Source organism: Pelodiscus sinensis, chromosome 1 (genome assembly GCF_052426305.1).
Source record: "Pelodiscus sinensis isolate ZL-2025 chromosome 1, ASM5242630v1, whole genome shotgun sequence".
In the NCBI taxonomy this organism is placed as follows: Eukaryota; Metazoa; Chordata; order Testudines; family Trionychidae; genus Pelodiscus; species Pelodiscus sinensis.
Genome location: NC_143052.1, coordinates 120,371,534 through 120,394,970, shown reverse-complemented (window position 1 = coordinate 120,394,970; position 23,437 = coordinate 120,371,534). Strand labels below are relative to the sequence as shown.

General features: G+C 42.2%; 1 protein-coding gene across 1 annotated transcript in view; it reads right to left on the bottom strand.

Moving 5' to 3' along the window:
- GYS2 (glycogen synthase 2) overlaps positions 1–23,437 on the bottom strand; it is a 64,003-nt gene that overhangs the window by 11,567 nt on the left and 28,999 nt on the right. Inside the window, exons 5-10 of the mRNA XM_006127656.5 lie at positions 22,326–22,470; positions 13,754–13,871; positions 13,248–13,368; positions 8,281–8,387; positions 1,826–1,885; positions 445–523 (exon numbers count right to left, since the gene is read on the bottom strand). Of these exons, the coding sequence (XP_006127718.1) occupies positions 445–523; positions 1,826–1,885; positions 8,281–8,387; positions 13,248–13,368; positions 13,754–13,871; positions 22,326–22,470 (630 nt within the window). The remainder of the gene's footprint in view (positions 1–444; positions 524–1,825; positions 1,886–8,280; positions 8,388–13,247; positions 13,369–13,753; positions 13,872–22,325; positions 22,471–23,437) is intronic.

Below are 23,437 nucleotides of genomic sequence, written 5' to 3'. Positions count from 1 at the left end.
GAATCATCCACCCCCTTAGATACAGTATTTTAATGGTTAATAATTACCACATTTAAAATGGCAGAATCCAAGAATCAAGAAGGGAGGGGGAATAAAACATGAGCTTGGATGTAGGAAGGAGGAGGAAGATTTGTAAAGAATTTGAATGTATTATTAAAAGGAGAGGTCTAAGGAGTTCACGGATATACTTCAGGTGATAGGAATGCTCTTGCACTACCAAAAGCGGTTAGGATGGTTTAATACTAATTTGTAAAAGAAACAGACAAAGAGAGAGAATGGAAAAACACCTAGATTGGGTTTAAAAAGCTGACTATGGGGAATGGGCATGATGGATAAAGATTCTCCAATTCATACATATTGTGGTCACTATACAAGATACTTGTATATGACCATGTTTATCTTTACCATCCACCAATTTTGAAAGTCATGACTACTCTTTCTGACCTGAGTTGAAAAGATGGCTCTTTTCATAATGGTTAAGTCATCCCGGTCAAGAATCTTGTTCAAATCTGGAATTTCTCCCCTGCAAAGGCAATACAGACAGACAACACCACATGACTTGCCAGTAGTCTTTTTGGAAATTAAGATTTAAAAAGTTTGCATTAAAGTTGTGCAGGATAGGTTAAGAAACTCAAACAGGGATGATCCAAATTCCACTTCAGGCATCTTTCCAGACTCTTCAATCAGCTTTGAATCAGGTCTTTAGGAAGTTTGATCTATTATCTCTATATTATATCCACATGACTATCCTGTTCTCTCCTCCACACTGCTTTTGTAGAAATTCCATATTGGATATATTTGGAATATTTAAAAAAGAAAAGAAACCAAAAAGCCATTATGAACATTAATTTTTGTTTTGGTCAAAATGTTTTTTTTTTAAATGAAAATGAAATCAACTCTATAGCTGACACCAAACAGGACACAAAAAGTAAACAACAAATATTTTTACATAGACATTTCATTTTTCCAGCCTACTCTTTGAATTTGGGGGTCAAAGATCTTCCAACTGAGGCGAACCTCCCTTTGTAATCAATAAGTGTACGACCTGATAAAGGAGTGCAGAGAATTTCCTCCTTTCTTTAGATATGTACTGAAACTTCAGTTAAATTCCACTCTATTCTATCTAAGGTACTTATGGACCCATTATCATAGTACCTCACAATCCTTAAAGCATCTATCCTCAAAATCTCGGAGAGGTAGGGAAATATTGCTGTCCCCATTTTATAGATGGGGGACTGAGACAGACAGAAAAAGGCTAACATTTTCAAAATTCACCTAAGTGACTTAGAAGCCTACATCGCATTGAGTCTGAGGCCATGTCTTGACTTACCATGCTGGAGATTGATCTTCTGGCATTAGTGTATCCTTATTAGACTCACTAAATCAAAGTTAAATGCTGACGATGCCCCCGTTGGTGCTGGTAATCCTACCTCCCATTGGCCTCTTGCTGTGGACATGGCACCAAGCTCGGTTTAAGGAATGTCTTCTCCGGCTACATTATTTACATAGCTGGAGTTGCGTGCCACAAGCTGATCTTATGGGTCTAGAATAGACCTGGTCTCAGGCTCTTAAATGCTTAAGACACCTTTGAAAATGAAATAGGCTTCCAAGCCACTTTGGATAAGTAACTTACAGTGATCTTTGCAAAACTTGCACAGGAAATCTACTGTGAAGCAGGGACTTGAATAATGGGTTTCCTAAATCCCTAATGGCGACATTCATTCCCGTCTCTCCCCTAATTCTTTTCTTACATCCATAATACACAGCTATAACCACCACAGCTGGCCCCTCTGCAATACAAACACGAAGTGACCTACATACTCACTTCAGGAGTGCATCATAGAGTTTCTTTCCAAATTTTTCTTTCACAGATTGTGCGGTGTCCCTAGTAAATTAAACAAAATATGAAAAAGTGGGACATGTCCAGAGCAAAGCCTGAATATACAGTGTTCCTGGTGACATTCTAACTTAAGCAGGGGAACCAAGATCAGGGGAGACAGATAGGGACTGAAGGCACTTTTTCCAATTCTCAGCCATACAGATTGTATTCAGCACAGAAGAAGATCTGACCGACCCACAAAGATGGACCCACAAGTCCAATAATAGAGCATCTCTGATTAAAACAAAACCAAACAAAAAAACCAAACACTGCAGTATGTTGGGGGTGGGAGGGAAAGCAGTGAAATGGGACACTCTTCAAGGTTGAGAGGTTCTAAATTTCGCCTAACCTTGGGAAGAGGGTAGAAGAAATAGGTTTTGTTTTAAAATTCTCACCTGCAAGAGCCTTCAAAAAGAAGGGATAGGACAAACTGTAGATATTGATCCTCCTGATAAATTGGTTTAAAAACCGGACACTCTCTTGGAAAACCTGGGCTAAATTTAAATTTCATCCTAAAACTTGCACCAGACTATTTTTACCACGTTTAATATTTTGTTGTAGCCCTTCTGTACACCCGTAAAAAGCTCATTTAAGTACAAGCTAGAGACAGGTATGTAGTCGCCAGATGGCATGTCTCAGAACATAAAGTACAGCTAAATCACTGCACTCAAAGACAGCTGTGTAAAGTCAGAATATTATTTCTATGGGATTTTTTCCTGTCTTTTTGCGCCTTAATGATAGGCCTGAACCAAAAACTGTTTTTGGAACACCCTGAAACTTTGGAAAAACTGGATTCCAGCTTATCTGTTGTTTGTCTCTTTGGTTACAGTGACTAAACTCTTATATTCGTATGTTTTTTATAAAGCTAAGGCAATAAGCGGGTGAGTCATTCAACACCCCTGATACTCCTCACTAAGCAGCACCCCTTCTCAGCCCTACCACCTACATAGCTCCACCTTCACTCTGAACAACCACTTGTTACCCTACAAACTCCTCCTAACTTTGAGTGAACTTCTCTCTGCTGGACTGAAGAGCCCATTATTAAATATTGGTTCCCTTATAGATACGTCTAGATTGCAACCGAGTCACCCCTTCACCTTCTCTTAGCCAGCACAGAGATGTGCTGAATCAGTTTCAAACCAAAAGGATACTGTATTGGTGCAAGGCTTGCTTGACACCAACTGCATGACTACAAACACTTTCAGTACAGGCAGGTTTGGTGTCAGGCTGCCCAGGCTTGCTGTGAGGTATATTTGTTTGCAGTGCTTTGGAAAATGTAGAAATTGTTTGTTGTTGTTGACCATTCAAAACGATGCCATCTCTAGAACACAGCTAGCATAGAATTGGAACGTGGTTGGTGAGGTGAGTGTGTTGGTGATGGTAGTGGCCTGTGATACACAGGTCAGACTAGAAGATCTGGTGGGCCCTTCTGGCTTTAAACTCTATGGCTACATCTACACTGCAGGCTTTTTGCACAAGAATGTCTGTTCTTGCGCAAAAACTTGCAGAGAGTCTACACTGCATGCGCTTTCTTGTGCAAGTAAATTTACAGTACAGTGTCAGAAAAGAGGGCTTCTTGCAGAAGAGTTAATCCTCTCCCCACGAGGAAGAAATCCTCTTGTGCAAGAGCTTTTGCTCAAGAAGGCAGTGTGGACAGGCAACAGGAGTTTCTTGTGCAAGAAACCCCTATGGCTAAAATGGCCATCAGAGCTTTCTTGTGCAAGAGAGCGTCCACACTGCCATGGGCGCTCTTGTGCAAAAGCACATGGCAGCGTGGACGCGCTCTTGCGCAAGAACTCTTGCGCAAAACAGCTCTTGCGCAAGAAGCCTGCAGTGTAGACATAGCCTATGGCTCTACGAAGTTGCAACCTGATGATGCTGGTGGTTGTTAGGTTTATGGTGAGGGTTGAAATAACATTCTCTGTGCCTCATTTGTTTTTACCATCACTTATTGCTACTAACGCATATGTTCCATGTGTGTGAATTAAATCTTAATTTACACTATTAAAAATGTCCAAGTGGAATGGGATTATGGGGCAGATGTGGAAGACTGGGGAAGGCATAAAACCAGGGAAGCTGTCGGGCCACTGGGGCCAAGGTTGCAGGAAGGGAAGCTGTGCCCATCTAAACAGCAGAAATTCAGCAGAGAGCTCTACTGTTGAGCACTGTTCTCCAGCCCCCATGCCAACATCTATGCCTTTCCCCTATATTTCCCCACATCCTGTCCATTCTACCTCTCATCCAGGCACCCCTCTTCCCTGAAAGGTTTTGATCTTCTCCAGTGAATGTCCCTGTTAGTCCTGAAGCTTCTGTACAAGTAGCCCCATCCAACTGGGATGAGCTTCCATCCAGCCTCACAGGGTTTACCAGAACTACCTCTCAGTGGTAGTTCTGCTCTGGAGTCAACTTAATCTGTGTGAGAGACATCCTCCGTCCCCGATCCTCTCTCAAAAGTGTGCTATCCCAGAGCTGTTCTGAGAATGCAAGTGAGTGCAACATGTTTATTAGAATTGTAAACCTGTTCCCTTAGGGAGAGGAAGGCAAGTCTGTTAGGAAAAATTGCAAAAGGGGAGCTTGGAACAGTTTTTCCTTCCACAAAAAAGTTAATAAATTAAAAAAAAAAAAAGTTACATGGAAAACTCAAAGGCTTCCTGCAGAATTATCGTGCTGAGTTCGGAGACTAAATTCAATCATTAATGCATGAGAGAGAAAGGGGGATTTTAACTCTGACCTAAGTGTGAACTTCAATGCACCCTGAACTCTAGAGTTTCTTTTGCTTCAACCCCCATCAGTGTGCAGAGCCAAATCTCTCAATCTAATTTCAATTCTTAAATGCTCAGGGAAGTCTTGATCTAGATGTGAAGTTTGTTATTTTCTCAGTCAGTAAAAGGAGCTGAACCGAACCCTGGATGTGAGTCCCACAGAACACTGAATTCTGATCTGAACTTTACGACGTGGTGCCATTTCTAAAGAATAGCTCACGTGAATTGGGTGAAAGCAAAGGGGAGCTGTGTGGGAAAAGCCAAATAAGGCTCCGCCTGGATTCACACCACAAGCCGCCTCAGAAATGCATTCAAACAGGATAGGCTGCTTATTTCACAGCACAGGAAGATGGGGGTTTATATTCCTGATCAGCCAACTTCTATCCTCCGATTACTGCCCACCTCTTTTGGCATTTAATCTCCAAGGCACCCACGATATCAGCTGGAATTACAATGGCAGTTCCTTTTATCCAGCAGCTTAAGAGGACGATCACTACAGTACTGCATATGCTTGCTCAAACACTGTTCACAGAATCTGTGAGTAGTGATCTAGGAGGAAGAATGCACTTGGCATGGTTTTAACTTGCTGAGCTGATGTAGAAGGGACCAATTTATCCTCAGTTTCACTGGGGAAAAAAAATCAGTGACCACATACAGTAGCTACACTAGGCTCTTCTGTTCACCCTAGCTCAGCCCCACTGTTTTCCCTTTGTATGTTTCTCTTCATTTAAACTTCCCCTTTTTGCCTCCAATTAGAGAAACAAGAGGCATCAAAATACTTCTTGCAAATATAGCTGCTTCTCACAGTGCACAAAGCATCCTGGACTTCACTCCTACAATGCTTCTAGTCACCAAAAAACTACTGGTACCTGTGAAAAATTACAGTTACAGCTACTGGCCAGTTTTGTGCATGCTTTTAGGAAAGCAATAGCCATCCACATAATAAAGCATAGTGTCTCTGAGGCAAGTGTTTTTAGAGGGATGACTGGAGAGAATGTTTCTTGGATGCCCTTAGACATCCCTTTATCAAGTGAAAACTGTGGTAGATGAGCAAATCTGATCATTTGATTTCTCTTTCAGATCTGGCAACCAATCTTCCCTTGCGCACCAAGAATGTGACTCCCATCCACCTCCTCAGCAAAGCCGGGCAGTAGCTGCTCAGCTGCAGGGCTGTGTGGTGGCCGGCCACCCCATTCCAGGAGCAGCAGATCAGCCACCACATGGCCCTGGCCCTAGCCCTAGCTTCAGCCCTTCTCTAGGGACAGAGCTGGAGCCATGTGGTGGTGATGGGGCTGCTATGGCAGCCAGGGCCGGCTGGGGCCACGCGGCAGGGGGGCGCTACCTGAGAGTGTCTCTAGGGAAGCAGTGCCACTGGTGGGTGCCACAGTGGGACATCTGAACAAGCTCATGTGACCTCATTGTTAGTGCACAAGACAAAACTCACTGGAAAAATCTCAGAGGTAAAAAACAACAGTGACTACTAGATCAGTGCAGCGATCCCAAGAATACTACTTGTTACAACTGTGTACTTTTAGTGTACACACCATTCAAGGACCTCATAGTAATTTACTATCATGAATGACCTGAGCCACCAAAACACCCCTTTGAGGCATTTACAAAACAACAATACTAGTACCTATTTCTTACATAGTGCCTTTCCCCCTTAGATCTCTGAGTGCAGAACGATGGGATGTATCACCACCATATTACCAGTGGGGAAATTGAGCAAGAGAAGTTAAATGTCCAGTGATTCAGAAACAAGAACAGAACTCAAGTCTTATGGCTCTTTGTCCCCTAATCCTAAAAATCAGCCTTCTTATCTTTGCAGATGAGGTTAGTTGGTTTAGCCACTTGTGAGGAATCCACTTGGAACCATTTAATGCTCTGATCAAACAACAGCTAATCTATTAATGTGTACCGGGAGACAACTCTTGCATTCTTCGAGCCCAATTCAATCTCAGTTATGACTCCACTTGTTTCACTGATGAATTTGGCCCTTTGAGGTTAGAGAACTTGTCTGCATGAAATTATGTTGGAAAGCACATCTGCTGCTACATGGACTCGCTAGACGGAGTAGCTGTAAGCTGAAGGTTGTTTTTAGTGGGATGCCCCACCAAATCCATAGTTGTGTGGCTTTAGTTTTTGTGAGCGAGTTTAATTAACTGGAAAAAACAGAGGAACCAACATTTGTATTAAAATTGTGTTTGAAATTTTGGGTAGTGGCCTTAGTTCTGTGTGGGGGCTCTAGAGCAGGGTCTCCCAATGTATGAGTTGGGACCCAAATATGGGTCGCCATTACATTTCAAAAGGGCCGCCAGGTGTCTCTTAAGGAGCCATTCACACATTTTTTGAATTGCCGTGGGTCACCAAGTCTTCCTGAATTGTCAAAATGGGTCCCCATCTGGCAAACGTTGGGAACTGCTGCTCTAGAGATACGAAATTTTGGGTAGTGGCCAGAGGTATGTGAGCTCTGGAGAAATGAACAATGATTTCTACTGTAGCATCATCCTGTCTGAGTGACCAATCCATGCTCCATATTTCATAATAAAAAGAATGGAAGTAATTAACTCTTTTTTTCCCCCCAGTGAAAGAGAGCCTCCCGCAGGTCAGTTTCAGGTCCTCTAGCAGAGTTCTGAGAAAGGAAGCTTGCCTTCCACTTTGAAAGGTTAGCTACCAAAATAACTATGTATTGATTCATTCTACTTGTACAGAAGCTTCAGGAGGTAGCCGAGTTTGTTGTTCATGGGCACAGCCCACTTCAGGTCACGATACCATCTACATGTTTGTTAGTCTATAAAGTGTTACTAGACCATTAGTTGTTTTTTTTCTATTTGTACAGTTAGCAGCGAATGTATTGCTGGAGATCAAAGACCCAGAGCCGGCCCAAGCCACGGGCTGACCCATTGTAGGAGGCACCGCATAGGGCTGCTGGGCTGTGCACCTGGGGGCGGGGTCATGCTCCCCGGGCCCAGGGCACACGAATGGCTCGGGCCAGCCCTGGGTCCACTACAAGTGTCAGGATCAGACAGATGACTCCGGGCTTGATTCTCCATTCCTTGCACTCTGTGTTGTCGTCAGGCCTGCTGACGGGCAGGGGCATTGGAGGGGGCAAAAGGGGCAATTTCCCTGAGGCCTGGGGCTCCCGGCCACAGCTGCTACTATTGTAGCAGCAGCCAGAACCCTGGGCCCTTTAAAATTGCCATTGGAACACTGTACCACACACTCCGGGCAGACCTAAGGACTGGGGGGAGGGGCCCGGCACACTCCAGGTGGCACAGAGAACTGACTGCCCTGGCCCTTCCCCTTCTGTTCATGGCCACGCACCCACCTTTACCCCGGCGATAAGTGAGAGCGAAGTGCTAGCCACCTGATGGGGCTAGTAGTGTTTAATATTCACTTTACATAGAGTATAAATAGGCACAAGGACAAAGCTGTTGAGAATCAAATTCCTTGTTAATAAACTAGCAAAAGAAAGGGGAAATACGTGCCCTGATTTATCGTCCTCCTTCCCACAAACAGACTCAAGTTACTTACTACCTTGTTAGCCAGAGGAAGAGGAACGAGCGTTATTTGCCATCCGCGCCATTCACTTATCCCCGCAATTCACCATTCAACAGCAGCAAGGAAAATAGCAATTACCACAGTTGCTTTCGTATTGCTTGGCCTTTCAGTGTTTCCACGTTGAAATTGTTCGTCTTCGCTGGCATGATGAAGAACACGACGACTGTAACATCACTTCTGTGAACCTAAACCGAGGAAAGAAGGAGAGAAAACGTGCAATGTTAATAAGAAATCCTTATGCAGAAACAAACAGATTCCAGACAATACGGACACTTTGTCCATACCAGGAACTAGCCAGAGCAAATGGTCAGCAGAACTCATTGCATTTTAACTAGTTGCTCAAGAAGGCTTTGAGCCTGCAATGAAGTCTATGTGAGTGGACCCTGATTTCAGTGGGGCTCCATGCTAAGGATGTTAATAGGTGGGTAATTGTCTATTCATGTAGTCAATACAATTTGTCTCAACTACACGATTAGTCACTAAGGGAAGGCGTTCCGTCCCGGCTGGCCCTGGGCCCGGGACCTACCCCCATTGTGGCTCCACATTTTAAATGTAGTAAGAGCCTCTCAGCCCTTACTACTTTTAAACTGCAGAGCTGTAGCAGGGGTAGCTCCTAGACCTGGTGGAAGCCAGGTCCAGCACCAGGACCTGGTCCAGCAGCGCCTGTCCACAGTGGGTCCCAGTGAGGAGCTGGGACCCGCCCCCAGGACAGGGGCTGCTCCACAGCATGCAGAGCAGCCTCTACTCACAGCAAGCCTCGGCCGGCTGCGGACAGAGACTGCTTTGTAGCAGACTCCCATGGCCCCCCGCTCCTATGCAGGGGGGCAGGCAACACCGTGGAGACGGTGCTGGAGAGTGGTGGGGAGAGAACTGGCTTTTAAGCTGGTTCCCGCTTTCTCCACCACACTCCCGCTGACTGATACAGAGGTATCAAGGTGGGGAGGAAATGTGAGTAGTTGACTTGACTACTCAATAAACCTATGCTTATCAGGTAGTTGATTGCTTGACTAGTTGCTTACATCCCTAGTCTGTGCACGTGAAGGAGCATACACAAACATAGCACATTGCAGGATTAGAGCCAAAAGGAGTTGCCAGGAAAGTCAAATCCATTACTGAAGATCTACACTGTTATTATTGTTCCTACAACTTCTGAAACCTTTGTGTAAATGTAAAGTCAATCTGTCATTTTAATCTGTTTCTGGGATGATAACTAAAACACTGTAAAATGAAAGACATTTTGAAATTTAATGCAGTTGTTATCATTTTCCCTGTTTCTTTACACTTTGTGTCTTAGTCAGCTGTAACAGTGAAATATGATGGGTATGCTTTTAGAGTCGATTTTTGGGCCAGACTCCCTTATCCAATATAAATCCTTCATGTTACTTTGTTGGTGCAAAGGAACTGGCTGAATTGTCTGAAGTGGGAATTCTCCTGGTATGAGTGTATCCCTGCAGGCATGCAACTAGCATCATTTTCTCCTGCAGGTCTCCAAGCTTTAGTTGCAGCCAGCAGAAATTGCATGCATTGGAGAACCTTTGTTTACAGTTGTTTATTCTCTCCTGTCTTAGCACAAGGATGTTGGTTTTATGAGGTTGGGTGTGGTATTTGCCAAGCTCCAAGGAAATATTTACATAGACTAGAAACCCATTTTTTTAATTTTAATTTTTAAGCATCTCAACATTAGTTGCGTATTTTTTTCATTCAATTGCAGCACATCTATATTATCAGCCTAACGTATGGCACCCAGTAGAAAATTTCAAAAGATGTTTAGAAAGAATATGTATTAGAAAAGATCATGAACCAAAACCTAGGATGCAAGCACCTTGGACTTCAGGGAACTTTGCTTCTGTATTCTGAAGACATAGTCCAAAGATGTTCATTCCTTACCACTAGAATGGGCCAGAGTATTCTCTTGGTGCAGCTAAATGTGGTCAGTACCACTATCCTAAGCCATTGGCCACTTGAGAGGAGCTAGGTTACAGCAGTTGGAGTGGTCCACGAAGTGGAACTCGCATGGCTGAAAATTGGTAGTGTCTTGCACTACCAGCTTTTTCTGTGACCCTCAGTATCCTTTTTATCTACTTGTGTACCAGAGGCATTGGGACTGGCAGGTGGTTTAAAACCAGTCAGCTTTATGCCTGCTGTGGAGTCCCTTACATGGGGTGAATGCCTCATCAGCCTTCTATAGTGAAGATACAAGGTCTCCTTGTGCTGTGACCTTAGCTTTCCACAAGGGTCTGTCTCAATGTATATTATCGTCAACATTTATCCAAGCTTTCAAACCATCACCAAAATGGTTCTATAAAATATTTCTAAATATTGTCATCAGATTCCACCTAGATAGAGGGACCAGACTCACTATAGCACATCAGTTAGAGAAGCACGTGAAAGGGAGCATTCCTAGATTCACAAACAGCACAGATAGCTTGCTGCTCCCAATTGGATTACCCTCAGCAATAACCACAGACTGGACGTCCTTACTGATGCTTATCAGCAACACTTTTTGTTAATGTCGCTATTTATTAGATACAGTAATAAAACTGTACAATGAATCATTTAAGCAATTCTATCTCCTTTTCAATATGCAAGACATTAGCTGTAAACAGAATTAATACCCTTAGCTGGGTGAATGACACTAAAACATGGCTAATGTTATCTCCCATGGAACCACCAGTAAATGGGACTAGTTTTGTTGGTGAACATATCAAGTATGTCCCTTTAGTCCATTGATTTCAATGGCACAAGAACAGGGGACTGGAAGGGATGTCTTGGGTCACTAAGTCCAGCCTCAACTAACACAGGATACCCACCCCATCATATCTTAATGGATGATGGCAATTGAGCAACTCTAGTGGAAGAGATTCTCCTGTGATCCCATGACTCCAGGAGGCCTGGCTTTAAGAAAAACACTAAATGTCACACAACCCATGAGAACGTTCTGAGAGTTAGCAATGCTGCAATGGAGTATGCTAACAAGCACGCCTTCCCACTTTTCCTCCATGGCTCAAAGGAACTACAATGGAAATCTGGTGGATACGAAACTGGACTGGTTTTAAAGACACTTTATAATGCAGGGTAGCGTTGAAGAGGCACAGAAGTTGAGACAGGTGGCATGAAACAAACAAGAGCTCTCTACAATAGGCACAGAGAGCCATTCAACAACCCAGAAGTCACCACTGAATGACAGAGATACTGCTGAGTTTCTTTCGGTCTCACAAAAGGAATCAATTTCCAAATCAACTGGATCTTCTATTTGCGCCAGTCTGTTGTACCTAGGTTTCTTGTTATGCTGAAAGTATCTTAGCATCTAGATTTTAGAGTCCCAGAGGTGTGGAAAGTTTTGCTTGAGCTGATGGTGGGGCTATCGTCCTGCTGTAGCTGAGAGACTATGCAAAGGCTCCCCAGGCCTTTTGACAGTGACACAGTTTTGATACAAAGGGAAGTCTTTGAGAATGAACAAACTTCCCCCCACCCCACGAAAAGCCTAATGACTGAGGTGTATAAACTGGAGACAAGATGAAATTCACTCCCCATTTTGCAGGCAGGCTTATGGGCTGGAAACTTCTTTGAACCCTCTGTGCAGGATTTAGTGGCTACTGGTTTCAGATAAGATCTCCCATGGCCTATTCCAACAGTCTTTCCACACTGGTCTATCGGGAGCCAGTGAAGATGATCACAGTGAACAGAGGGGGTCTCACTACAACCTGCCCACCTACCCCATCACTTCAAACACCGCCCTTTCATGTTGTGGAGATTCTTTTATGTTACCTACACATTGGAATGAATGTCTCACAGATAGAATTAACTGTCTGTGCACATGCACACATGTGCATTTAAACTATCTGCAGCTACACTAGCATTAGCCAAGGGCAAAATAATACATTTAATTTCTACGTGACCTTGTCTAATAGACTTTGCTTGCATCAGATAGTTGGAGCGGAGCCTTACTTCAAACTAGTGATAGTGCCTCTTCGCCAGTTACTATCCAAACTCCTAGGGCCCCCGTCCTTCATACTATTCTGACAGTGTCAAGGGTCCTTAAAACCCTCCTGAAAATATTTCCTGTGCAGGTTACCTCCCCAAACAGACAGAGATGGCATAAGTGTCTATGCTGGCCTTGCTCCCATTCACTGGTGCAGGAGGCACATTGAGGGTAGGTCAAGTTAGTAAGGTGCTTTAGCACATTAGATGACTGCTTTTCCTTGATTCCAAAACCATGGGAAGTAGAGTTTAATTTACAGCAGCCCTGAGGTGGATCTGAATTTAAATGGAGCCAAGAGGAACACCAACTGCCCCAACAATATTTGAAGCCATCTTTGCTCCTTCCTGCCCCAAGCACAGAAATGGTAAGACCGAGAAATGGGTCCTTAATTGCTGAACTTCCAAGTTCCCAGGCTATACATGCTGGCTACGCCTAGACTGGTCCCTTCTCCGGAAGAGGCATGCAAAGCAGGCAAGTCAGAATAGGGAAATCCGTGGGGGATTTAAATATCCCCCGCGGGATTTAAATAAACATGGCCACCGCTTTTTTCCCGGCTTAGGGAAAAGCCGGAAAAGAGCGTCTAGACTGGCGCGATCCTCCGGAATAAAGCCCTTTGCAAGTAGGAATAAGAGATCCTCCGGAAAAGGGCTTTATTCCGGAGGATCGCACCAGTCTAGACACTCTTTTCCGGCTTTTCCCCAAGCCGGGAAAAAAGCGGCGGACATGTTTATTTAAATCCCCCACGGATTTCCCTATTCTGACTTGCCTGCTTTGCATGCCTCTTCCGGAGAAGGGGCCAGTCTAGACGTAGCCGCTGGGAAAAAGCTGAGCAGGATGCAGCCCATAGCTGCCTTTGATTGGGCAAAGCACAGGGACCACAATTGACAGGAAAGCCTATGAAGCTAAGCAAGAAAGCCATCATATTGCTATGCAACTAAAGACATTATAATAAAAGAAAGCCCGATGAGATTTGTGTATGTGACTTTGGGTTTATTTTATCATGATAGGATTACATTTGTATATCTACACAAGGCATCTGCTATTTGCATGTCCCAATGCTTACCCTCAGCAGGAAGTTTAATCTGGATAAGGCCTCTAGAAATATATCAGCTCCTTTGTTTGAATATTCATATCTCCCAGCAATGAAGAAAAACAAGGTCCTTGCAAGGTTGAAGTCAAGATGGCTGAAACAAAGCAAACACACAGAGAATAGTTCAATATGTGATCAAACAAACAGAGAGCAATTCTCTAATCAGTAAAGGTCACTGACATACAGCTGCTGCCTTACTGATGGATGATCATAAAAAATTAAGGGTTACCTGGAATACTCCATGTTAAAGTGACCATTGAGCTCTGTAATATGCCCTTCTCCTGCCTGATCCCACAAGGTGCCAAGCAAAGGCAGGAATAAAATCTAGGCTTCATATTGTAGCTCTCAGTCAGCCACTTGAATCAATAGGCAACACGCCACTTCTGACAATACAGTATTCTTTACAGCCTGCCTGGGCTAAGTCCAGCTGTTAAAAGGTCCATACAACCTGATGTTAAGTTTGAAAAGTAAAAGCATACCCGTAGAAATGGCCTCGGATGAACTCTTGGATCCTAGCCTTGTACATGGCATGCAAATTCTGAAACTCATGCATTGCTGAAAATTTCTTAATGTTCAAGCCATTTGGAGTAATGACATCTGGAAAAAGCAAAGAAAAAGGCAGACACACACAACTTCAGGATTTGGGAAATCTTTAAGGAAAGAACCAAAATACCGTTAGTTGTCAATATGCAAAGATGCACTTCGTCTGATTGCTCATGCTGGAGGAAATGGTATTTCTCTAGCTCTACAGCTTTTCTGCAGTTCATTTGTTCATGTCAATAAAAAGCAGCAGAAGACTGTGGACCACATTCTAGTGTTAGTTGCAGTGGTGTAATTCCAGCATAACTCCAAAATGTTCTTTAGAGTTACTCCAGATTTGCACCTGGGTAACCAGATACCTTTTGTCCGTGCCACCCTACTCTCTGCAGCATCAAAGTTGCTTGGAACACTTTCCCCCCCTGCAGAACTGTAACTCAACATGCTGTCAGCATGGAGGATTTGATGCTGGAATATCAGTGTTGCAAGTGGGGAGCACCAGGTGGTAGTCTGCCCAGCTAGCGCTGTTGCTAAATGCTACAATTTGTATGTTACATCCCCTTCTCCCCACCATTTGTCTGGGTTTGCCTCTATCGACAGCTCTTCACACTACAAAGACTTCATTTTACTAGATGTTTGGACATTGCATGTAGCACAACAGGCCCCCATCCCAATAAGGGGTCTCTAGGCACTACTGAAATTCATAGAACTGAACAAATATATTTTTTTAAAAGGCACTGCTCTTCACAATATTTGACATTTCTTCTGAAAAAAGAAACAATACTAGTTTGCACTTCTGTAGCCCTCCTCAAAAAGTCTTCCAAATGGATTGTGAGCATGCATGGTTCATTCTAGTCACCGCTGGAATACAATCTCCACTGTGGAAGAAACCTGCTTGCTTTAATGAGAACTGGATTCAGCCCTCAGAGGACAGATAGAAGTTTTGAACAGGAAGCGAAGAGAACAAGGAGCCAGTCAGGGGTGCAAGGTTTATCCCAGCCATATGAAAAGGGAAAGTTTGCAAGCTAGACTCTCTAAATCTGTATTTATTTAGGCCATATATAAGCAATTTTAAAAAAAATCTGCTGAGCTTATAGAATCTTAAATTTTAATAACTGAAAAGCACTAATATCAAGAAATTGAACCTGTGCACCAACATTGGGTGGACAAGTATTAAATAGTTTTACAACAGGTACCGCAGCTTTAGCAAATAAACCCTAGTCCTTTAGTTCAAAAGGTCAGTTTTCTTGCCTTTGCCCTCATGAATTGAAGCACAGCATCAGAGAGATCCAAAGACTGGCCAGTGGCATTTTCTGTGATAAAATAACAAGCAATGTTAGTCTCTCAACTATTGTTGACCAAAAGTATATTTTAATGAACCTGAGCTGCACTGCTGTGACTGGCTGCATTAAAGAATCCTCAAAGCTATTCACATATTAGGAAAAGTGTTCTTCCACTCTTCAGTGTGAATTAATTGTGGAACTCGGAATGGAGAGTGCTTCCCATGTGTCCAAATGTGATGAATGTTAAGTTTGATAGAGGTCTTTATCTTTGACGTCTAAACTTTCCTCATGCGTCAGCATTCGTTGAACGTCTATACAGTTATTCAAGAGAGTATTTTCCTGTCCACTGGCCGCTTACTAAGGTAATAAAAAAAGGTTTTTTTGGTTCTTCATTTATCCAATCCTTTTTTCACTAGACAGTTCAGCAGTGCCAACAAGCAATCAAAAAGACTCCCTCTTGAATTTGTTTTCATAGCTTTCTGTCACCTTAACACTGCCCTCATAACCAAACTGGCTCTTCTGACTACGAGCTTCATAGAAGAAAGGATCTTCTACCTGATGGCTGATGCCACAAATAGGGTATACATTCTTTGTAGTACTTCAAAGAAAGTTACTGAATCTAACGATGATGTTGCATTGGACACAACCAAGTTGTGGGAATGATACCACAATGCACAGAGAAAGTTCTCTGATCCAGTGCAAGGATGCTTGTTTGGACAACACTGTTTCTTCCCTTCATGCTTGTAACATTGTCCTGGCCTTGGCCACAGCAGTCCTAAAGCTTTTTTTTATTATTATTCAAAGCGTTCATAATATAATTCTATTGGCCCTTCCAGTACTGTAGAGTCATCCACAGACCGGAAACAAATAAGGTGATCCTTGACTTGTATGCAGTCATCTTTTGTCAACAAGACTTACTATAAATGACATCCATTATTAATGAAGTCCATTATTACAGCATAGTACTTTGCTTTGCTGAGACAACTCTGTGTGTTAACCTTCCTTGCCAGAAGGTCAATCAATTTGTTTTGAATTATTTTGCTACAGTAATGGGCCACAGCTCCTTTACAAAATTACTTGACGTAAGTGCTCATGCATGACATTGTCATATTTCCCAAGGAACCCTACCAAATTGAGGAAATTACTATTCTGTTCAGTGGACAATTTACCTGATGATCCCCCAGAAAGCCAATTATATTTTGCAAGGAAGAGTAATTGAGATCAGACTCTTGAGTGTATTCTTCCAGTGCTAGACTGCCACATTAATAATGCAATTGTTTTGTACCTCTATGCATTTATTCCCAGCATCAACCTGGACTTAACCTCCATCCATTTGGATTAGGTGACTTTTCACGTTACGGCAGAGCATCAGCTAGATGATGTCAGTAAATGAATTCAGAAACCACAAGCAATGATTTGGCATTCCTGTCAAATATTTCCAACAAAACCAAATATGTTGTCAGTTGATTTTCAATAACCTATCCAATGCCAGTTGTTTTTCACCACTCTCAAGCATTCTTTGACAGCATGACTTCAAAAAATTTTGCTTCTGCTCATTTACTGAAAATATTGTATTCTCCATTTTGCCCAGCCCATTCAAAATCGTATGATCAATAGAGGAAGAGTTTCATATCACCAGCAGTAAAGCAGGATCTGCTGTATTGAATTTATGGCAAGCAATTTTCCCACTGCTCTTTCTGCTATCACATGAGGCTGAGTCTTCTTTATCATTTCTCTTTTTCCCCTTCATTACTTTTCCTATTGCTATTGCCAAAGCCTGGTCTATGTTGCTCTGTTTCAGATACCTTTCCCATTAAATTTGCTCCTTACTGCAAACTATACTTCAGTTCAACATTTTACTTCCTATGCTGAGCTTCTGAAATTTTCTCAGTGGGGGTTAATGAAATATTTTATTTTCTATACAGGGGGAAACCAGATACTATTAGAAAGAGCAAAATTCTATGTTCCACAGTCTTAGAAAAATACATAAATTATTCTGCGTTAATCATGGCAAATAAAGTAACAATATTTATTTTATATTATTGTGTAGATAAGAGTTTGAAGGAGGAAGGCTCCATGAGCTGTTACAAAGGTCGAGAACATTCTAGGAAGTCAGTGAAATTGAATCCACATACAGAATACCTGAAACGTATGACTTAAAATATTTTATTTTTCCTTTTGGTTGCCATCAAGAAAAATAGCACCCCGATCCTGATCCGCTCTTTTCCCCCCACAAATCTGGCATCCCAGGTGATTGCCTGGGTCACCTAGCCCTAAAATTGGTCCTGAAGTCAGTATCTTCGATAAAGTCAATAACACTACACTGAATGGTGCTAATAGAACTATGCAAATTTACACTAGCTGAGTATTTGACCGATCATGTCTAAATACTGTACAGAGAATCTGTAGCTATGTAAGTGGTAATTGCCAGGTTCAAGTTTCTGGAAAATCTGGTTTATTGGATTTAGAGCACTCAAAAGTAAAACATTAGTATCTTTGGGTGGAACCCGCATAATACAAGCAGGCATTGTGTAAACACCTGAGCTTCGTATACACTGCAGGATTTTTGCGCAAAAACCCACAAAGCATCCACACCTCAAGCGTGCTTTTGCACAAGTAAATCAACAGTAAAACAGCAGAACAGAGGGCTTTTTGTGGTATAGGTAAACCTCCTTCTACGAGGCATTACTCCTTTTTGTGCTACAGCTGTTGTGCAAAAAGGCATGTGTGGAAACTCCATAGGGGTTTCTTGCACAAATATAGCCTATCTGAAAAAGCACAAGTGCTCTGATGGCCAATGCAGTGTGGATGCTCTCTTGAGCAAAAGCGCATCGCAAAAGCGATGTGCACTGAGGTATGGACATGCCTTTGTGCAAGAACTCATCTGTAAAAAACTTCTTGCACAAAAACCCTGCGGTATAGATGTAGCCCTACAGAGGGCAGTCAATGCCCCTCAATCTAGCAATCTCCACCTCCTATTCTAGGCCACTCTTGATGCTAGTGCCAACATTTCACATACATTCACCTCTTATCTACTGAGCCTCGTAAGTCACTTTCCATCTCCCACTCTCCTCCCCAAAAGAGAAGTAATGAAAATTATGACCGTGATGGAATTTTAATGTTACTAGTAAATATTGCCATGGTTACCACTTCTACCTAGCAAAAGACATAAAAGGCACTAAGCAGTGATTATTTAAATACATTAAAAAGCAAAAGAAAAGTGAAGGAAAACAATTCTTCTAGTTAGTAAAGAAGGAGAGCTAATAACTAATTACATCAAGCAGGCTGAGGTGTGTAATGTCTATTTTGCTTCAGTCTTCACTAAAAATGTTAATGGTGACCAGATATGTAACACAATATTAAAAATGAGGGGGAAGGAACAGGTTAAAGAATATTTAGATAAGTTAGATGCATTCACATTGGTGGAACCTGCTGAAATTCACACTAGGGTATGTCAGTAACTAGCTGAAGTAATCTTGGATTTGCTAGCAATTATTTTTGAAAACTCAGAGCACGAGTGAGTTCCCAAAGGTTTGGAGAAAAGCACATGTAGTATCACTAAAAAAGGGACACAAAATGGATGTGGGCAATTATAGACCAATTATTCCAGCTTCGAAACTTCCTGGAAAGACATGGGAACAAATTATTAAACAATCGGTGTGTAAGCACCTGTGGAAGCCTCAGGGTTATAAGGACTGGCCAGCATGGATTTTACAAGAACAAATCATCCCAAAGCAACTTAATTTCCTTCTGCTGAAAGGGCTACTGGTCTAGTGGAGCGGTGAGAAGCAATAGATGTGATATATCCTGATTTCAGTAAGGCTTTTGACACAGTCATGCCATTATTAGAAGTAAACTAAAGAAATGCAGACTAGATTAAACTCCCATAAAGGGAGTCCACCTCTGGTTGAAAAAAAAAGTTATTAAATTGTTCACCATCAAACTGAGAAGATGCATCTAGAGAGGTTACAAAAGGGGTCGGCTACTATTCAATATTTTCATTAAGGCTTTGGAAAATGGAGTGGAGGGTATGCTTATAAAATTAGCAGATGAAACCAAGATGGGAGGGATCGCAAGCATGTTGGTAAACTAATTAGGAATCAAAATGACCTTGATAAAGTAAAGAACTGGTCTGAATTCAACAAGATGAACTTTAATAAAGGCAAATGCAAAGTACATCACTTAGGAGGTGGGGGGGGGGGGAGAAATCAAATACACAATTACAAAATGCACTACAACTGGCTAAGTGTAATATTACTGAACAGAATCACAAACTGCACGTGAGTTAATGTGATGCCCTGGCCAATACTGTCCTGGGGTATATTAACAGTATTGTTATGTGTAAAATATGGGAGGTAGTTGTCCCACTGTACTTGGCACTGGTGAGGCCTCAGCTGGGGTTGTGTACACAATTGTGGGCACATAATTTAAGAAAAAGGTGGGTACGTTGGAGAGAATCCAGAAGAGCAACAAAAATGATGTTAAGAAAATCTGACCTGAGGACAGGTTAAAATAACTAGGCATGTTTAGTCTGGAGAAAAGATGATTGAGGCACAACCTGTTAACAATATGAAAAATATGTTAAGGGAAGTTTTAAAAAGAATGGTGATCAATTGTTCCACATGTCCACTGAGAACAAAATAAGTAGTAATGGGCTTAATCTACTGCAAGTGAGATTTATGTTAGATATTAGGGGAAAAAAATTTAAGAGTAGTTAAGCTCTGGAACAGATGTCTAAGGGAAGTTGTGGAATCCCAGTCACTGGTGGTATTTAAGAATAGGTTGAACAAACATCTGTCAGGTATGGTCTAGCTTTCCTTGGTCCAGAGTCAGGGCAGGGGGCTGGACTTGACTTCCCATGGTCCCTTCCAGTCCAGCATTTCTAGGATTCCATAATTGCTTATAGTTAAACAGTTCATATGGTGTTGTATTCCTGAAAAAACTCAGCAGCAACACATTACTATATTCTCTTGTGGCTTAGTCTGTGGATGCCAATTATTCTGGTTTTTTAATTTGATTTTCAGGAGTGGCTAAAAAAAGCTGACTCGCTTCACAGAGTATTTTAGCAATAATGTCCCTGGGAAAGTTTCAAGCTTAATGATCTACTGAAGGATTATTGACTTTTTGGGCAGCCATTGTCCATGAGGATTTCACAACTTTAAATTGATCATAAGCCAGCAGTTTGAGACATTAATGATAGGCTGAAAGACATTCAAATGTGCTTATGTCCTAGGATTCAGAGTCTACTAAAGCACATTTCACATCAACTCACATTTATAGCAGTACCTGTAGTCATTTATAATTAAAGGCCTCTGTTAGCCTTTAGTTACAAACCTTTTGGTACAAGCCTGGTTACAAATACTTATCTAATTTCATTTCAGCATGCAACTTGACAAATTTCAACAGACTTTAAAAAAACCCAACAACAAAAACATCTCTCCCGCAGAAGAAACCAAATCAAAGTTTCAGGAATAAAAGAAAGTCTCACATCAGCAAGGCCACTGTGCATGGAATTTTCCCTGGATAAAATGCAAACTCTTTTTGCTGTGTTTGCAGGCTCTAACCATTAAAGTGCACTAGGTTTTTTGAGCTCCTATAATACAAAAAGCGTAGGCCTGGATGAGGGGTGGGCAATAATTTTTTGAAGTAGCTGCTGGCAGAAATGTTTGAAGTGGCCCCAAGCTGCACTGGAAGGGGTGGGGCCAACATACTTCCGGGTTCTCCACCTCCAGACAATGATTGGTCTGGGGGTGAGGGAGTACCTTCCCCCCCCCCCATGTTCCGCCTAGTTGCCCATGCCCCTGGAGTGGGAGGAGACTTCCCACACTTTCCTGCACCTAGGCCAAATAGGGCCCGGAGGTGGGGAAGCATGTGAAGCCTCCTCTGCTCTGCCCCCACCCTGTGAGCAGCGTGCAGCACTTCAAAGTGCCACGTGCTCCTGGCAGGGCGGGAGGTGGCTTTGCATGCTCCCCAGGCCCTAATTGGCCTGGGGGCAGGGGAGCAGCAAGGCCTTTGCAGGCTGGATCCAGCCCGTAGAGGGCCTTTTGCCCACCCCTGGCCTGGATTTTCAAGAGCAACCATTGGTTTTGCACGCTTCATTTTTTGGGTGTTCAAAAGGAGACATCTTAAAGGAATCGGAATTTCACAGAGCAGGTGCTCTGCTTCTTTTGGAAACTAGGCTCCTTTAGGTGTTTACCCATTCACATAATCTGTACAGGTTAGGGTAGAGGCATTAGGGCGGAATAGTAATCACAGTGCCACTTCCTGATCCATACCTATTTTATGGCCTGACAAGATTTCAATTTATGGGGCTGTCAATCCAAAACTTTCCATGAGCATTCATTCAAAATAAAATTGTACAAAGTAAACAGAGTGATTTTTTTGAGATCGCTATTTTGTAATGTAGTTCAAGACAATTTTAGTAAAGTTATGTTTGAAATGGCCAAGCAATCAATATTGGAAAATCACTTGCTACATAGGCTCCAAAACATTTTTCAGGGTTTTTCTAAACATCAATGCCCATATTTGGAGCAGCATAGCTTTGTCCTCACAAAGTATTTGGTCAGTACTTTCAGGACACATCTGGATAGAAGTATCAGCTTGCCTATCCTCTACATACCAGGCCATGCAATGAAATGAACTACCTAGCGTCACACTTTGGTTTTGTCTATTCACTCCTTCCTTGTTTTAATAAAGACAGTATTACCATAGAAAAGAAAATTAAATTTAACCCGGTCTTCTTATAATCAAAGTATCTGTTCATCTATAACACTAACGGTCTACCACTAGTATCTAAGTGGTGTTGTAACATGTGGTGGAGCTTCAACCTATCTAAGCAAAGCAGCTCAGAGACTGTGTGTGTTGACAGTCAGTAAATGCAGTTACAAAATTCCCCACTGATCCTTTCATCAGCTCAGCTGAACATGCGTGAGAGTTCTAATACATACAAAAGCTCCTGAGGCTTAGATAAACCTGTTGAAATAAAATCTAACAGGTCTGGTGGGAAACTAGAATGCCAACAAATGCTAACCACAGTTATTCAAATGGTGCTCAAATTAATAGGTCTTCGGTTCCAGCTGCAGTTAAAATTTGTTCAGCGCCAGTTCAGCTGACATCCAATGTTAGCTCTGGCTGTTTTCTTAACACACAAGAGGAGGGGAGTCTGCCTCATCTTATCATGGACAGTTTAATCAGTCAGAAGTTAGTATAGAAAGGCATGTTCAAGTCTTACCAGCTTTTCTCTTAAGCATGTGCTCTGCTTCTATGGCTGTTATCTGAGAAACCGTGGTGAAAACATGAGCACAATGTACAGATGCTCGTTCCATACAGTACCGGTGGTAAATCTGTCTGTCTCCTGCTTCTCTGTCTATATCAAACTGTTGAACAACAAAAACAAAAAACACTCTTATGATATGCTACTTCAAACAATTTACCACACAGTAGATGAAAAAGTAAAATTCTTGGTCTCAAAGAACAAAAGAAGAAAATCCTGAAACTGACATTTTCTAGTACTTTAAAAATTCTGTCACATCAATTTCACAAATATCATTTACTGCCACCTGAAAGGTATATTCTTTTCTTTCCATTCCAAATCTGGTGACTTCCTACAGAATCCCAAATCAAAATCCCAGAAGCAAACACCCCAAGTGCTGGAATATTTCCAATTCAGATTCAAACTTGTAGCTGACTCTAGTTTTATAAAAGACTTAACTAAAACTTCAGGTCTAAACATCCCATAATTGGGGGAAGTACACAGGTACTGAAGGTAGGGATTTAAAAAGGGTTAAGTGGTTACCTGGTAAGTGATTAACTGGTGGGCACAGCCCAGCCTGACTGGAGCAACTTGCAGGGCAGCAAGCCTGGCCAGGCTGGAGTGACCTACCACCCGGGGATGCCCGTTAAACGTAACTTTTAACTGGTTAACTTTTTAAATGCGACTTTACATCCCTAATTGAAGGGTGTGCTCTGTTTAGAGGAGATAGGAACAAAGCTCCAGGTGGTGGTACTAGCATAATACAGCAACAAAACAGGAAACTATAAATCAATAGGAAGTGATAGTATGGATTAAACAGAACCAGTTGGGATTTGGGAAAGGACTATGAAAGAGCTTCTGTTGGCATAGGGTTAGGGCTCTGCTGTGGACCCCCAGGTCTGACTCAGGTATGAACAGTGATTTCTTTAAAATTAATAGAAATGAATGCTTTTGGGGATGGGTGTCTCATAAGGGAAAACTAACTTCCCAGATATATATTGGAAAAAGAAATGCTATAAATAGTGTTAAGGCCCATTTATTCTTAGCTGTGATAGACAACAGTTTTCTTCATCAAATCATCACTGAACTGG